The following is an 18,382-nucleotide window of genomic DNA, read 5'->3' as shown; positions in this document are numbered from 1 at the left end:
GTCCATAATCCATAATTACACTTCCTACAGTGAAAAATTTAATTTCCCATGATCTTTTAACATTAAAAATTCACTAACATTTTTGTTTAGAACTGTTTTGGACTGTTTGCACTTGAAAATACTGCTTGAAATATCCATATTTCTCTCCTGATTCAGACAGAATTACTTTTTCACAGGAGAAAGTGATATTATGGATAGAGTATTTTAGCTGGAAGCAATGGTTTAAAGTTGAAAACATCTTAATGATGAATTTGTCTTTTATAAAGATGCAACTTTTCACTAGATGCAAACAGGTGGACTGGACTGGAGTGGTGTGGATTACTGTAATGTTTTAATCAGCTGTTTGGACTATCATTTTGACGGCACCCATTCACTGCAGAGGATCCATCTGTGATTGAATTAGTATGTCCACAGGTAGGACATGTAAAAATATCTACCGTATTCAACATGGATGCAAAGACGTGTGTTTAGTTATGGTCTCAATAACACAATAGTTTCTTTTTCAAACCTGCTGTTAAAAACATATTCCTGCTTCTGCTGCAGATCTGATTAGTGACAGTTTTGTGTCGACCTCTTGTTAGTTACACACGCTAGTTTGCACAAATCAATTTAAATGTGCTCAAGTATACTGTCATGGTTTATAATCAGTGGGAAAATCTCTTAATGATAGTATTTAGCAACACTTGATGGCGGTGTTTGTCTGGTATTGTGAAACTGTGTTTTGTTACAGTGGGAAAACAACACTTTTTTTTCTACCATGCTCGCCCGTTTCTTTTTGTTCTTCAGATGTTTAAACGTGGCGTGTAGTTTCACTTGCGGTTTACTTCATTATACATACATGTATTCAGTGCCCTGAATGCATCATACCACAGCTAGTGACTTCCAAAAATAGGTCACACCGCATCCCTCATCCTCTGTGATTGTACCCTTCACAAAGATTTGTTTCTAAACTAGGATTCTGTGTTATTTGTTACATCCGTCTAGACTCTGCACACATTAAGAGATTGTTCACCTTTTCCGCCGTGGCTTTGCGTCAGACAGCTGCAAAAAAAACTGGGTTAGTCTGGGCTTTTTTTCCTTTTTTTTTAAACAAGTTAAAAATAAACATGACTCCCAGGCTGAAAATAGCTCTACACAGCAATAAGCCCTCCTTGCATTATTAGTGACAACTTCCTTTTATTCAGATCCTTGTCCTGATGCCACAGAGATCTCTCTGGATGTTGTCCTGTTCTGTTATGATGCCAAATGCTGGTTTTAAAAGACCCACTCCTACAACGTCCCAGTGCTGTAATACCAGACGTCCACCCCTAGGGGGAGCCTCCAGAGTTCACAAAAACAAAACAAAAAACATGCCTAAAGCAGCAGTCAGTGTTGGTGTACAATCGGGGCCCATCACAAACTTTTCCACACTAGGACCAGGGCAGAGGTAGCCAAACATTATTATTGTTTGCTGAACACTTTTGATGTCAAATATTTACAAGAAATTACAATTTCAAGTTATTATTCCCATAGTTAAATGACACATTTACATTGTCTGATGCTGCTTAGTGGTCATATAATATGCAAGTAAACAGATACATTTTTTAAAAACAAAAAATATTTTTAGATTTTAATGTTTATTGGGTTCGCTCTTTTAGAGTGACCATAGTCCCTATTTTTCCTGTAGTTCACTTTTGGTCAGAAGTTTGACCAATAGCATGCAGGCATTGTGCATAATTGATAAATTGTATCATATGTTAGTTAGTAAGTCCATTTTATTTATACAGTATAGCACATTTTTCTCTGACCAAAGTGCTGAACAAAATCAAAGGGTTAAAACATAAAGCAAACAAGACAAACGATAACACAGTAAAAAATAAAACATAAATAAAATTCAGTGTCCAGTTGCAGCTGATTCCAAAGACAGGGGGCAGCAGCTTAAAAAGCCCTACCAACATTGTTTTTAAACATGCAACGTATGCACACCGCTACGTTTTTTACGTTCAGATCAAAGCGTAAACAACGTAAAAGAGGTATCCATGTACAGTACATATGTGGTGCATGTTGTTTACGTATGTGATACTCTCCAAAATGGCGCCAGGGTGATGCAGAGGAGAAAAATTAATGAAGTTGTTATTTTAGTTTTTTGTGCAACCAAAAATATTCTCGTAGCTTCATAAAATTTCAGTTGAACCACTGATGTCACATTGATATTTTAACGATGTCTTTACTCCCTCTGTGGGCCTTGAATGTGGTTGGTCCCTTGCTGTCTATATGGAGGGTCAGAAAGCTCTCGGATTCCATCAAAAATATCTTTATTTGTGTTCCAAAGACGAACAAAGGTCTTACAGGCTTGGAACGACATGAGGGCGAGTAATTAATGACAGAATTTGCAATATTTAAGTGAATTATCCCTTTGAGCATTTTTGGTGAAATGCTGTAAACTTCTGTCCACGAAGATCTTGGAAAATATGTAAATGTGAATGTATAAAATGATCCTAAACAATGCATTCTGAACCTCACAGCGCAAGCAGAGACGGAGTTTGCTGCACTTACTGTCAGCAGAGCCATTCTGAGATCCTGAAATCACGAGCTACTCATGTGTTCACTCAACACAGTGCCGCGCTTTTCTCTGAAACACCCAGCATATCAGACTATCACCATTATAGTGCTAGCTTATTTCTTTTAATTTTACATTCAATATAACTGATAGAATTTAAGCTAGCAGGCTAACAGTATGCTTAATGCTAAGCTAGGTGCTAAACAGTGACCCAACAAGAAATGTTTAATTTCACAATCTATGCTTGCCTAATAAACTGACTGTGTGCTGAACACAAATTTTTTTATATGACATAATCATTTTGGAGTGAGATATATTTGAAGCCTGCAAAAAAAAAAAAAAAAGCTATTTTGTAAGAGAAGTTACAGCTAATTTTATATGTATGATTCATTTTATGTGCAATTCATTTCTATCTGAGTGACTGAGAGTCATAAGTGTGTAAAAGTTATTTAATGACATCAAGATCATAACATGATTGTTTTACGAGCTGCACATGATCCAAAATGACTATGGAGTTTTTCTTTAATGATACCAAAGATGCCAAGGCTAGCTTTGTAACTTTGGAATACATTAATTTCTACATATACTAATGCAGTTGTTAAATGTAAAGTAAATTAAAATTAGTTAGTATGATGAACAAACATGAGAATATTTTGTCATTGAAATATACCCAGAATTCACCAGAACTCATCAGACTGAAGGAATCCAATGTGTTTGCAGATTCTGAAGTTTCATATGAACCCTAAACTTTGCAATCCAATTTACATATCTACACTAGTTTACATCTGCAGTACATGTATTCCCTAATAATATCAGTGGAGCTACAGTGAATATCTATTTGTGAACCTTTAGTAAATACTTAGTGATACAGATGTTCATAAGACATCAAATGTGTGTAATCATGCTTTTTTAATTTGACTAGTTGGACTCAAGCATTCACATGCCTAATTTTTCCTTTTGATAATATTATTCCAGGCCTACACCACCCCTTTAAATCATTCATGTCTATATGAAGGTCATCGTTCTGATTACTAAAACATTATTTGGTTACATTTAAATGTATAGCTGTCATGTTATGTAATGCATCAAATAATGAACTGAACTTAACTGTAAAGTGTAATCTGTCGTTTTAGAAACTGAAAATGAATCTGCCGAATTCCAAACAGGAGAAACCACAAATACTGGTTTTAACAAAAGACAACTTCGCTAGTCCAAAAATGCAGCTGACTTGTGAATCCAGCAGGTCTGGCCTGTACAGATACACTCTGACGGGGATTTCCACAACCCATCCTCTTTCCTGCTTTCCCCAAAAACCCAGATCTCTTCTTTCAGCACACCAGAGCCACAGACTTTTTTCCCAGTCATTCGTAACATTACTGCAAATGGCAATGCTGCTAAAACCAGATCAGATCCAATTCTACAATTTCATCATTACTAGACTTCCCTGCAATGCCAGACTTTTTTATATTTCTACATTTACAAACATGCACAGTCATTTCTACATTCATCTCTTAAGAAACTGCAGAATCAAGGCATATGAGATACAAGAAACTAGCTAATTAATATTATTAAATATTACAGAATCTATCTGTTGATTTATCTGTCTATCTATTTGTGGCCCTACAGCACAAATCCAGTTGTAAGTAGCTCGAGTATATTTGTAGCAATAGGCCAAAATTATCATTATTTGCCAAAAATCATTAGGATATTAAGTACTGATCATGCTCCATGAAGATATTTTGTTAATTTCTTACAATAAATATATCAAAATGATTTTTTTTATTATGCATTGCTACAAACGTAGTTTGGATAACTTTAAAGGCGATTTTCGCAATATTTTGATTTTATTTTTGTTTTATTTATTTTTTTGCACCCTCAGATTCCAGATTTTCAAATAGTCATATCTCAGCCATAAATGGTCTTATTCTAACAAACCATACATCAATGGAAAGGTTATTTATTCAGCTTTTCAGATGAATTGACTGTTTTGTGGTCCAGGGTCACATATATAGTTTTGCATGCAAGGATATTAAAACCGCCAAGTTACTTGCATCATGCTGTGAGAAGAGAGTACTGCAGATAAAACGCTGTTTCTCCCTGAGCTCTGGAAATCCCCACCAGGCTCTGCCTGCTCTATGAACACAGAGCAAAACCCTTAAATACAAGAGGTCACATCTGCCCTCACAGTAAGGGAGTAAACCTCAAAGCTTGAGTGAGTAGGCAAGCCAAAAAGAAAAAATGGAATCGGTTCTTCCTTTGATAATGAACACATATTGGGGAGATTTTTGGTATTTTTCAGTTGGCCTAACCATGAAATATTTCAGTCCTGTATTTTTGTTTGTGGTTTAGGCATCATGTGCATGCCAGAGTACAACAGATATAATTTAAGATATGTGAAGCCCTCATCAAGGCACTTTTGGTTGGATAACGATCTTATTCATCATTTGAAATCACACAGGATTCATATCATTGCATGTGTTAACGGGTCTCTCACCTCACACTTTTGAACTATCTGAAAGGATTTTGAACAGCAATAAGAGCAAAAGACTCAGAATATAAGCTGTTTTTATCTTGGGTTCTTCTGTTACATAACGGTTGACTTCATGCTTTCATCAAAACCTCTCTATTTACTAAGATGTGTTTAACAATACAGACTGGTGTGGTCACTCCAGACTTAATGAGCTCATTCATACAGGGCTGATAGTCGGGGAAATTCAGGGACATTTTGTCTAGCACTAAGCATAGTTCCAGCCCTTCATACAAGCATTTCCTCTTCCTGTCTAAACCTTTGCTTTGCAAGCTTTAAGAGAACAGGAAGACTTTGTTTTTACTTTAATGGTTAAACTCAATGTTTAAAGGTGAAGTGTGTAATTTATTTGATAAACAAATTGTTCCTCTTGCCGCACCTTGTCATAAATGCAGTATAATTACTACTGTATGTTTCTGTCACAGTATTTGTGTTTGTTTGAGCATTCTGACCAGCCCAACACTGGAACATTTTTTTTTTTTTAGTTTGGGGTGGGGCTAACTGTGTGTACGGCCAATTTTTTTGTCAAGTTGCTTTGCAACGATTTGTATCGTAAATAGTGTTATAGAAATCAATTTGAATAGTATGTAAGAAATTTTGGATGTGCTAAATGTTTCACAAGCTCCCATCCAAAGTTACGGATGAAACTTATGTGCAAAATTGGAATATTGCATAAAACATTGGCGAATAAAGCACCATTTGCACATAGTGAGTTGAAGAGAACAAAATCGTCACTTCCTGTATAATTTGTGCTAAATATCACAAAGAAATATCAAATTTGTTGCAGAAGGCACTGCATATATTAATTTTTGTATACAATAAATTAAAAGCTTCAGAGCACCCAGTCGAAACACGGTCATGTTGTCTTATTTTTAGAGCCTGCTGTTTGCGAACGCAGTTTCTGGGAGGTAATTATAACGAAGCACTTTGAGACTTTGGTCAAGCGTTTAACTAGCATTCTGATGCTGTGCATGGAATTGGCCCATTGGCTGGTCCAGTTTTATGCTGTCCCATTGCAAATTCACTTTTCTTTTTTTGATGATGCACATGTTTCCATCCAGCGTATTTAATGCAATGCCCTAAGATGTGCACTGTTGCAAAATCATGGGATAGTAAAGTGTCCAACAAATGCACAAAAGGGTTAGTTCAACCAAAAATGAAAAATGAATGCACAGTGAAAACTGACATGGAAGAGATGAAATTTTTATTTTTATTTTTTTTTATTTGTTTGTCACGTGGACTACTGGACTATTTTATTGAAGTTCTTACTGCCTTTCTGGGCCTTGAATGTGTTAGTTGCATTGCTCTCAATAGAAGGTCAGAAAGCTCTTGGAAAAATCTTAATTTGTATTTTGAAGATAAACAAAGGTGCTATGGCTTTGGAACAGAATGAGGGAGAGTAATTGATGACAGAATTTTCATTTGGGGGGAACTATCCCTTTTAGAATCTGTAGTATGGAAGTAGGTATATTTGGACACAGTGTCTGTTAACATGCACTACCTTAATTGCTGTACTTCCTTGACTGCATCATAAGGGTACATGTTGAAACAATTCAGAGAATTCACCGTTTCTTTTTTTTTTTTTTCAAGGAAACTTTATTGAAAAGAAGTCCGCTGCCATTAAAAATGGAAAGAAAGGAACTCCCCTTATCTCTAATGTGGTACATGTGTACAACTGCTGACGCCACTGTATCGATACCCTTAAAAAGAGCCCCTGGAGAGACACAGTTCCTCTTACATATTGTCACATGTAGAACATGAAGAGCTGAGTCGTGTTTCATGTCTTGGGGGAAAATATGCACATCCACATCAAAGATTTGTGGTAAATGCTTTTGCTACATTGTGCACGGCATCAACCAAAAGCCCTGTTCCCATAACTCAAATACCCATTTTCACACATTTTGCACAGCGTGCTGTAAGCGTTGGCTTTTTTTTGTTTGTTTCTTTGATATATGTTTTCGAGTTGGCCCTGTACAACAAGCATCAAAATTTTGACTTGCCTTCAGTGTGAAGGTGTAACAAAAGTAGCAGATGTTGACACCAGTAGAAAAGCATTTGTCTGCTGAGGTTTGGTTCATGTTATATGATACGCCTTGGTCATATAAAATTAAATAGATACATGCACAAGGGAATTCCCCTAAGTGGCTAAACAATTACAGATGTGTAAATCCCCACTCCGTGTCCAAGGCCAATCTCCTCCCTTTGACAGGAGCACAATATCTTCACACAGCTCTGGGAAGCAGCTGGCTGCTCATCTGAAAACAGCTTTGTACTTTCACCAAAGACAGTCAAACGAACTCGTGATTAATTCGTAGGTCTGTATCAGCAACATTATTGTTTTTTGCTGAAGCACTCAGCAGGCTTGCATGCTTTCTGGGATATGCATTATCACGCACCTGGACCAGACATGACAGGGAAAGTTCAGGGGATTTTAGAAAAGAGGAACTGTGACTATTTAAGGGAAACTGGTGAAATGTAAAAGAGTGAATGTTATTCAACACTCTATATGTGCCCTTCACTACACTTCACAGACTATGTATATATATATATATATATATATATATATATATATATATATATATATATATATATATATATATATATATATATATATATATATATATATAGATAGATAGATAGATATATAGATATATATATAGATAGATATATAGATATATAGTCTGTGAAGTGTAGTGAAGGGCATATATATATATATATATATATATATATATATATATATATATATATATATATATATATTCCCCACTAAATTCCCTTTTTAAAATTCCAATAACACAAGAAGTGACCACACATATATTTTTGGCCAATCCATGTATGGTCAACAAAACTTCCAGCAGCATGCAGAGCTTCAATCATGACTTCATTTTGGCTGTGTGAGGGGAATTTTGGGATATTCATGAATCACTCGCAGTGGCTTTTCTAAGCGTTGCCATGTCACATCCATAACATGTCAGGACACATGTCCATTCAGTAATGACCTTCAGTGAAAAGAACATGTTTCGTCATACTTGACTCCACCAAAGCATAACAGCATTTGTCATATTCCATAGGTGCAATCAAGATCATGTAACAGAGCAAAGTCAGTTACAGTGTTTTGCTGGGATGCTAGAAACAAATCCCTTGAAAATCAAAAAGGAGGTTCAGTTTTCAAGCCATACATTCAACCGGTTTCAAGCTAATGTGAAATCCGCAGACAACCAAATTTGCAGGACCTTAAGCCAAAATCTCAATTCTGCAAAGCCCTCGCGAAACATTTGCATTAAAAACCAATTAAAAAAATAATATTATAGAATAGTTCACCCAAAACTGAAAATTAGCTGAAAATGTATTCACTCGCAGGCTTTCAAAAGTTAGTTTTGTCATCTGAATGCATTTATTTCTAACAAACATGCAGCTTTTCTCTTCTCGGGATGATAATTGATAGACAGGAGTCTTGTGGATTATTGTGATGTTTTTATCAACTGTTTGGACTCTCATTCTGACGGCAGCCATTCACTTGCATAGGATCCATTGCAAGTGAAGTAATGCTAAAAATTTGTTTGATGAAGAAACAATCTACTAATCTGCATCTTGTATGAGTACATTTAAAGCGAATCTTCCTCTTTGGGTGAACTTGGGTGTTGGGTGATCTTTTAACACCTAAATCTTAGTTTGTAGTCAATATTATGTTGCAGAAGTGACTTCATTCACTCTTTTCATTACAGATTAATAAAATGGGAAGTGGTGACAGGGACTTTTTATTTCGGTGATTAAAAATGTCATTGATCTTTGATTTATCTCTTTTCACCCACGCTGGATTATAGTCATTATTTTCCATTTATAGTGGCTTTATTTTGGACAGTGACCATTATGAGTGTTCTGGTATTTACACACTTCCAGATTCACACCATCGCGAAGCCTGATCTGCGCTGGCACTTGTGGAAAGACTGTGAGAGAGCAGGAAACAGCTCTGACATACTCCCACAGTCTAACTCTCCGAAGATGAACTGGGTCACAAGGGGATTTCAGTGTGGTAGGTGTTTTAGAAATAGCCCTGTTTCTCACCAATTCATACACTTCAAATATCTCGGTGCATTTCTTTTCTGCTCTTGTCTGTTAGAAAAACACCACTCTGTTATCGGGCTGAAATTAATAAAAATGCACATCCGATGCTTCTTTTTTTGCCTAATCTACTTGCCTTAAAGCATTTGATTTCTCTGCATGAGCTCTTCTTCTAAGAATCCAATACCAAAACCTAAAGGAAGTGAGTTGAGATAAGTCTGAACCATTTTCTCCGAAACAGAAATATCTTAATGATAAGATAAGAGAGCATTCACACCCGTGTGGTCAGCACCTTCTGAAACGCCAAGTCAGGACAGCCAAACATGTGCCTCAGAGGTCTGGGGTCATGAACATTTCACCTCAGATTCATACATCTGTATTTAAGAGATTAAAGTTTGTTTTTCTTAACCCTGAGGTAGTATTATCTAAGATAAGATTATTGAGGTCTAAAGGTCTATTCAGAGAATATGCACAGTGTGAAAAACAACCACAAATTATAGCTGTGAACTGTTTTGAATCCGTTAATTAAACGTTCTAGTCACAATTTAAAGAGGGGTTTTAGAGGTTAAAATGTTTATAGTGTTGCAAAATGTATGTTTTTGCAAAGCTTTTAGAGCACTGGACTAATAAAATGCAATTAGTTGAGTGCTTTTTGATAGTAAGCACATTTTCTTTATATGTATATTTTAATAATCACTATTGTTGTCTTTAAAATCTAGTTAAATTCTTCTGCCAAATGTACTTCCAAGCATTTATGGTAAACAAAAACAAACAAACAAAAGTTGCAATTAAGGGCATTTAAATATATTAACTTAAAATAAAAAAATATAATTAGACACTATAGATAAATTATAAACAAGTAGGCTTAGTGAACAATTGAAAAGTGTTATTACATCTTTAAATATATATATATATATATATATATATATATATATATATATATATATATATATATATATATATATATATATATATATATATAAACAGTCATTTGAAATGCACTTCAAAAGTAATACTTTTTTATTTGACATTTTCACAAAATGCTCTTTTAAAAGTCTACTTAAGTGCGTTAAAAGCATTGTCATGGAAGTAGTCTACTCTCTTTAAGTACACTTATGTTTATATGGCATTTTATTTCATCAATATTATATTATCAAGTACAGATTAAAAAAAAATAATAACCATAAATTAGGGGACCGACAGTCTTGAACAGAGGTTAAAACATTATGTAACATTTCTTTAAGTGCAAAAAAAAAAACAAAAAAAAAGTGTCTGCGCGAGAGTACGACAGTGACCCGGAAAAACAATCCACAGCTTCCGGGTCATTCGTGCATGTCGCTATTCTGTGTAGTCTGCAACACTTTTGCAATTTTAGGTTTAATACATTTCTTGTAAACATGTCCCGGGGTTCTAGCGCGGGGTTCGACCGTCACATCACCATCTTCTCTCCGGAGGGAAGACTTTACCAAGTAGGTGAGTACGAACGACTTTATTTGACTTAAATAAGAGCTGATAAGTGCGGAGTCATGTCGCCTACAGAGCAGCTCAACTTCACTCTCTCTTACTCCAAAATAAAGCACAGTCTCATCTTCTTATTATTATTCTGCCACGTAAAATCTATTTCAGTCTTCTAGTTTTTATATATAAAGTCCCATTTCGCCCAGTAGTTAGCCGTTAGCAATAGCAGAGAGTGAGTGATGGAGAAGGCTCACTGATGTTTAATGTAATAATCCTATCAAAAACACATTTACTGATTTCAGTTTAAACCTTTTTTTAGTATAGTATTGTATAGTAATTAGTCTAATGCAACAGTGATGTGCAATGATACATGTGTTGCTGAGAAATACTTACCATTTCAACCGCAATTTCCGCCAACATGCCAGTTTTGGTGAACAATATATGTAAACAACATGGCAATAACAATACATCTTTGAAACAGCACGGTAATAACAGTTGCATCAGAAGCATTAATAATAATGTTTAATTGTTAAAGCATAATCGTAGAATATTGTATGTATTTAAACAGTCTGAGAAGCAGTTTTATTTAATTATATAAACATTATTTTTTATTGAGTGTTGAAGCTTATTCCCATAGAGGAATGTGCCAAATTTGTAAATAAACTTGATAGTAACTTTTAACCTTTATCAAATTTTTCCAGAATATGCATTCAAGGCCATAAACCAGGGTGGTCTGACATCAGTTGCTGTTCGGGGGAAAGACTGTGCAGTAGTCGTTACACAGAAAAAAGTGCCAGTAAGTCTGCTGTCATGTACCCCTTTTCCACCAAAATTATTCCAGGTTGTCTGACAAACATCCCTCCAAATCGTCCATTGTTTTACTGACTTGAGAAATAAACAATAATGTAATTGTCTATGTGTCATGACCTACCCACAAATAAAGCAACACACAAACATTAATTTTCCACCCTGGAGTCTCTTTTTTTGTGGTGGAGCCATGCAGAACTGTTGGTGGAAAGGATGACTTTATTAATGTTACTGGTAAGTTGAGATCTAAGACCATCTGTGTTTTCCAGGACAAGCTGCTTGATTCTTCCACTGTCACACACTTATTCAGAATCACAGAGAACATCGGCTGCGTGATGTCAGGAATGACAGGTACAGATCTCTTCCACAGATTTTCATGATGTCCGCTGGAACTGATGCGCTCATTAATGGCTTGTGTTTTGTGTTCAGCTGACAGCAAGTCTCAAGTGCAGCGAGCTCGATATGAGGCCGCCAACTGGATGTACAAGTATGGTTATGAGATTCCAGTAGACATGCTTTGTAAAAGGATCGCTGACATCTCTCAGGTTTATACACAGAATGCAGAGATGAGGCCGCTCGGCTGCTGTAAGTCAACACTTGCTGAATTATCAACACACACACAAAGTCATTTCATATGTTTTGTTTCAATTTTCACCGTGATTTTCAAGGGTCTGTTCCAAAACAGTCCTTATTCAGAAAGATCTTAAATCAGAGCCTTACATTTAAAGTCGTGGCATTAAATGTTGTATGTTTTCATATATATATATATATATATATATATATATATATATATATATATATATATATAAACATCTAAACATCCATAAATCAAGATACATTTACTTGAAATGAAACCATAAGATATAAAGTCATGTATTCTGAGAAATTGAACTAAATAAAGTGCGTTTATGCTTTAAAAGAGAACCATTATCTGTCAGTGGGATCAGAAAACATGTTTCCCCTTTGAATTAGACAAATTTTTCTGAGTTTTAATCATACTCTCAGTTAATCATACTCAAGAGTTTCACAGAAAACACGTTCTTATCTTTTGTTATGTTTCTTCTCAAGTAAATCTTGATTTGGAAATCTATAAGCATTTGCACTGGAAAAATACTGAGAACAGTATCTTTTTCTTTCTTTCTTTTTGCAAAAAATACAGAAAACATTTTTTTTTGTAGTGTGTAAACATTATTTCCATATTTAGTGGTTGGAAGCAGATGTATAGTTCACCCCAAAATGAAAGCTTTGTCATTAATAACTCACATGTTGTTCCAAACCTGTAAGACCTTCGTTCATCTTCAGAACACAAATTAAGATATTTCTCAGAAAATTGTTTCATGTCATTGTTTCAAGTCCAGAAACGTAGTAAATACATTGGTAAAACAAAATCAGTGGCTCAACTTCAGCTTTGCTATGATACGAGAATACTTGTTTTGTGCAAAGGAAACAAAAATAACATAATTTACTCAACCATTCTTCTCCCCCGCGTTAAATCTTGCGCCATTTTGGAGATTATTACAACGCATATGCACGCTTTTTCTGATTTTTTTTCCCCCCATAAACAACACTTATTACACACATTACATTCATGCATGCGCTTTTCCCCCAAACGTAAACAACGCTGATTACTCTACTAATGACGGAAGACATTAACTCGGGAGAAGAATGGTTGAGTAAATTATTTTTGTTTACTTTGCACAAAAAAATTTTTTTTTTTTAAATTAAGTATTCTCGTAGCATTGCAAAACTGAAGCTGAGCAACTGATGACACATGGACTGTTCTACCAATGTATTTACAGCGTTTCTGGACCTGGGAACATTTCAGTTGTATTCCTGTCTATGGAGGGTCAGATAGCTCTCGATTTCATAAAAAATATCTTAATTTGTGTTCTGAAGATGAATGGTCTTACAGGTTTGGAACGATATGTAATTTAGAGTAATTAATGACAGAATTATCATTTTGGGGTTAACTTACCCTTTAAGACTTGAATTTTACTTTTGTGAAATGAATTAAAAGTAATGGAGATCAGTAGATCATTGTGCAGTGTTCTTTTAGTATCATATATACTATTAATAGTTTTTCTTAATTATTTTTAATTAATAGTTTGAATAGTTTTTTTGTATTTTACTTTATTTGTTTAAAGTTTTGTTTTGTTTGCTCATGAAATTTGAATGATAGTACAATATTGAAAAATCATAAAATTTAATTTCTATTAATGTTTTGGTAAATAAGAGATTAATCCGTTTAAGTGTATTGATCTTTTGGTAATACAAATATATTTTTATTTAATAAAAAGAAGAGTTTGTCCATGTCCATTGAATGGTTGTCCACCCTGTCCTTTTGGGGAATCCGCCCCTTTAAGAAAAGGCTATTCACTTTAGTGACAACAGATTTTTTGTCTCCTCAGTGATCAGGACAAATTTTCTTTGTAGGAGTTAACTTACTTTCAAAGCTTAACATGTCCACCCTGTCGGCATAAAATATGCCAAAATTGATCAGAATACAGTATTAAAAAAAAATTTTATGTTTAAAGGGGGGGTGAAATGCTCGTTTTCACTCAATATCCCGTTAATCTTGAGTACCTATAGAGTAGTACTGCATCCTTCATAACTCCAAAAAGTCTTTAGTTTTATTATATTCATAAGAGAAAGATAGTCTGTACCGATTTTTCCCGGAAAAACACGACCGGCTGGAGGCGTGACATGTGGGCGGAGCTAAAGAATCACGAGCGCCAGTAGGCTTTTGCGTTAAGAGCGTTTGGAAGCTGTGACATTACCGTGAGGGAAAAAACATCCAAAACAAACCATGGCTAACAGTCAGATTCAGCGTATATTTATGATCCAGAATCAGATCCAGAGGCTGAAATTTAACAAGAGCAGCATCAGCAAATGCGTCTCTATGTGGTATGTACTGAAACTGTATATATTTGCTTAGCGGTTTTGGAAAATGACTAAGTTCCACTTTATGTCGTCTTTTTTTGTTTTTTTAAGCTGTGCATGTGGAAAGTGCAGTTTGATGACAACATCGCATGTTGTTTACTTGATGTGCTTACGCGCCGATAGCTAAGTTCACAACACAGAGATATTTGAAGCAGTTTTACTCACCGCATGCGGTTCCAACACAAGATCATGACCCTTTTTCTTTGGGACTGCTTTATCCTTAAGAAATAAACGATACGCAAATCCGTCGTCAAACTGGCCCTTGTTTGTAAAACAAGCATCTTCGAAATGCAGGGAACAAACAAAAACATTTGCACAACTCCGTTGATGCTCTGTAAAAATAAACTCCATCCACTGGTCCCTTAATGCTGTTTTTTTTTTTGGTAATCTGTGCAGGGTTGTCTTGCCCTGGCAACCAAAAACACACTTCTTTTGTGACATTTCGCGACGCTCTCGCTCTGATCAGTAAAATGTCTGTGCTGCTCAGCCTCGCTATACGGGAGCGTACGCTCTTCCGGCAGAAGTGCCTTAGGACCCATATAAAAAAAAAAACTTTCCGAAACTTGTGACAAACCGGAAGAGGTATTTTTGGAACAAAAATACTCCTTCAAACGTACAACTTAATTTTTGAAACTTTGTCCATGTTTAGCATGGGAATCCAACTCTTTAACAGTGTAAAAAACTCAGTATGCATGTGTAATGATAAGACCTTTGTAATCATCGGGAAGAAGGAGGCGGGAACCGGCGCACAATCAAAATACTTTAATAATTCAAAAATAAATACAAAACAGCGCACCAGCCCCTCACGGACAACTGGTGCGCATAAATAAAAAGCAAACACATAAAATATTGTCCAGGCCTGGTCCTCTCTCGTCCTTCACGGTCGTCGCTCCAGTTTTATATCCTTCCATCTCCTACGTGGGACTCGATACTGGCAGTGGGGCGCAGGTGCAGCTCATCTCCAATCACTACACCTGGCCTCACTCCTCGTTCCCACGCCTCTCGGCCCCGCCCCACTCGCCACAGCATGAAATAGCATTTCACCCTCCCTTTAAATATACCAAATTCTCATCCACAACCAAATTAAATATTTAGCTAGTTACAGTTTATTATGAGCTAATATGCCAGTTGAAGCTTTATGTTCAGCGTCAAATTGAGGAAAGACTGAACCCAAAGTGCGTAAAGAAGGAAAGGTGAAGGAGTAAGGTTCGTGGTTTGGGGGATGTTTTCTGCAGCAGGAGTTGAGCCTCTTATATAGATACATGGCAGAGTGAATTAAAATGTTTATCAGATCCTCCTTTCAGCAAAATGCAGTTTCTTCCCTGCAAGCATCTCCTAAACCACTTTCTAAATTCATGCAAGACCGAGCCCGAAGCACTCAGCTGAAGCGAAGAATAATGAAATGGCCAGGCCAGAGTCCTGATCTACACCCGATTTAAAATCTCTGTAAAATAATGGGTGAAAGTTCTTGCTAAGAAACCCACTACAGTAACCAGACGAGGAGTGGTCCAAGATCACACCAGCGCTGCGTGAGAGACTAAACATGTCCAGCAGCCGCAGATGCACTGAAGTTATTCAAAGCAAGGCCCTCAACACTTCCTACTCTTTTCTGACAGCTGAAACTCTCGAGACTTTTAGTTGTAATCTCCTTTCATGCTACAGTTGTTAACTAATTTTGATCACACATATTTCACATAATGTTTGTTTTCAATCAACAAAATTGTTTCCTTAACTGTAATAACTTTGATATTAGGTTGTTCCATTTATTATTTATATTTCCTTTACTTTGTTTAAAGGTGTTACATTTATCTTTATTAAACCTGCAGAACCACTATTAAAAGAAGTATCACAGCTTACATCCTCGAGCTTCAATATTTCATGTTGGTTGTTTGTGCACAACTTTCTGTACGAAGCTCCTTTCCTTTATGTGTTGTGTTGTGGTATCTGTTCCAGGCATGATTGTGATTGGTGTAGATGAGGAGCTCGGGCCACAGGTGTATAAGTGTGACCCAGCAGGTTATTACTGTGGCTTCAAGGCCACGGCTGCAGGAGTCAAGCAGACAGAGGCTACAAGCTTCCTGGAGAAAAAAGTGAAGAAGAAACTTGACTGGACCTTTGAGCAGACAGTTGAGGTACATTTCACAAAAACATTTGATACAGCTTCTGCAAAATGAAGTCCAGCTGCTAACATCTACATCGCCCACATCAGCACCCCAGGGTGTTTAGTAGATCTTTATCTAGTCAGCATAGCACCGCTTCTTTGGAATGGAAACAGCAACTTCCTCTAAACTTGCTTTGCTCAAGAATGCAGTTAAAGATATTACAGAAAGGATTGGTTATATATGCTTGCTTCCTCATTTATTACCCAATTTCTTTGTAAACAGTATTGCTAATATATGTTTTTTGAAGCTTATGAAACAGGGGAAGGTTATATCAATAAACCGCTTGCTACTTAAAGGGATAGTTCACCCAAAAATGAATGTTCTGTTATTAATAACTGGCCCTCATGTCGTTCCAAACCTGTAAGACCCTCTTTCATCTTGGAAACAAAAACCAAAATAACTTTATTCAACAATTTGTCTCCTCCGTGTCACACTATAGTGCCATTTTTGGAGAGTATCACATAAGTAAACAACGTTTTTTTTTTTTTGTTTACGTGTGATACGCTCTAAAATGGTACTATAGGGTGAGGAGATATTGTTGAATAAAGTTATTTTCGTTTTCTTTGCACACAAAAAGTTTCCTCGTAGCTTTGTAAAATTACTGTTGAACCACCGATGCCACATGGACTTTTTTTAACGATGTCTTCGCTACGTTTCTGAGCCTTGATCGTGTTAGGATCTCTGCTGTCTATGAAAGGTCAGAGAGCAAAAGTATTTCAATTTGTGTTTCGAAGATGAACTATGGTCTTCTGGGATTGGAACGACACGAGGTTGAGTAACTTAATGACAGAACTTTACATTTTTTTTGGTGCGCTTTCCCTTTAAAAATCAAATAATTTGGACTAAAAATAGATTTTAGATTTTAGGACGTATGCTACTTTTAACTATTTTATATACATCCTAAAGCTAAAAATCTATTTTTACTAGATTATCTGTGTTTCATAGACTGTTAATTGAATAAGTAGATTTGCACTAATAAACCATTTCCATCCACAGACGGCGATCACTTGCTTGTCAACTGTTCTGGCGATCGATTTTAAGCCATCGGAGTTGGAGGTAGGCGTCATCACAGCAGAGGATCCGAAATTCAGGTGGGTGGAAGAACCGTGTTTCTCACCATCTGCACGGAGAGACCTGCACTCTGTTCTAAAGAAAATCACTTCTAGAAAGACAGTCGATGGCTTCAGTTTTGATATTTGTCAAATGATGCAACATGGCTCATTTGTGTCACATTTGACGTGTCCGAATGCCAGATGCGTGTTATAATTAGAGCGCACGGATTATATTTTACACTGTTGTGGCACATACACTGACTTTCTGGTTTGCTCTGTTCCAGGATTCTGTCAGAGTCAGAGGTGGACACTCATTTGGTGTCTCTGGTTGAGAGGGACTGAGATCTCCAAGGTGCTGCTCACAGTTTTCAGATAGGATCCCGTTCTGAGCTTTTGTTCTTATGTAAATTCCCCGTTCCATTAAATACATTTTGAGAAAAAAATATGGTTACGCTTCCTGTTCTCTTCCTTTCTCTTTTTCTTCACGTGTAGCAGAATGCTTCAGGGGTGAATGTGTTACTGGGGATGTCCCCGTCTTACACATCTTTCGTTTTCACTGCATCCCGTGTTTTCCCTTGCTGATTTGACAACAGGGAAATCATTTACAAACCTGTTTTTTCATTTCGTGGAATTCTTTGTGGACTTTGAGCATCTGAAGTGTAACAAGAGTCAATTAGGGCAGACTAGAGATCACGCAAGGAACGTCAAACACATGCTTTTGAGTTTAATCACACTGATGATCTGACTCATCCTCATTCTGTAGTTCAAGGTGTTTTTCCAAAGAGTGACCCTGGACCCTGGTCTTAAGTCGCAATAGCCAAAATATTAAGTAAAG

At 36.2% G+C, this 18,382-nt stretch overlaps 1 protein-coding gene across 1 annotated transcript; it reads left to right on the top strand.

Moving 5' to 3' along the window:
- The first annotated feature begins 10,428 nt into the window (after nucleotides 1–10,428).
- LOC113121167 (proteasome subunit alpha type-6) lies at nucleotides 10,429–17,990 on the top strand. Its single transcript, XM_026291435.1, has 7 exons — nucleotides 10,429–10,601; nucleotides 11,288–11,382; nucleotides 11,663–11,744; nucleotides 11,823–11,978; nucleotides 16,287–16,465; nucleotides 17,492–17,586; nucleotides 17,832–17,990. The coding sequence occupies exons 1-7, from the start codon at nucleotides 10,526–10,528 to the stop codon at nucleotides 17,887–17,889; spliced, it is 741 nt and encodes a 246-aa protein (XP_026147220.1). The 5' UTR covers nucleotides 10,429–10,525; the 3' UTR covers nucleotides 17,890–17,990.
- The last annotated feature ends 392 nt before the right edge of the window (nucleotides 17,991–18,382 follow it).

The sequence above is a fragment of the Carassius auratus genome, chromosome 20 (genome assembly GCF_003368295.1).
Source record: "Carassius auratus strain Wakin chromosome 20, ASM336829v1, whole genome shotgun sequence".
Taxonomy (NCBI): Eukaryota; Metazoa; Chordata; class Actinopteri; order Cypriniformes; family Cyprinidae; genus Carassius; species Carassius auratus.
This window is presented reverse-complemented; position numbering and strand designations above follow the sequence as displayed.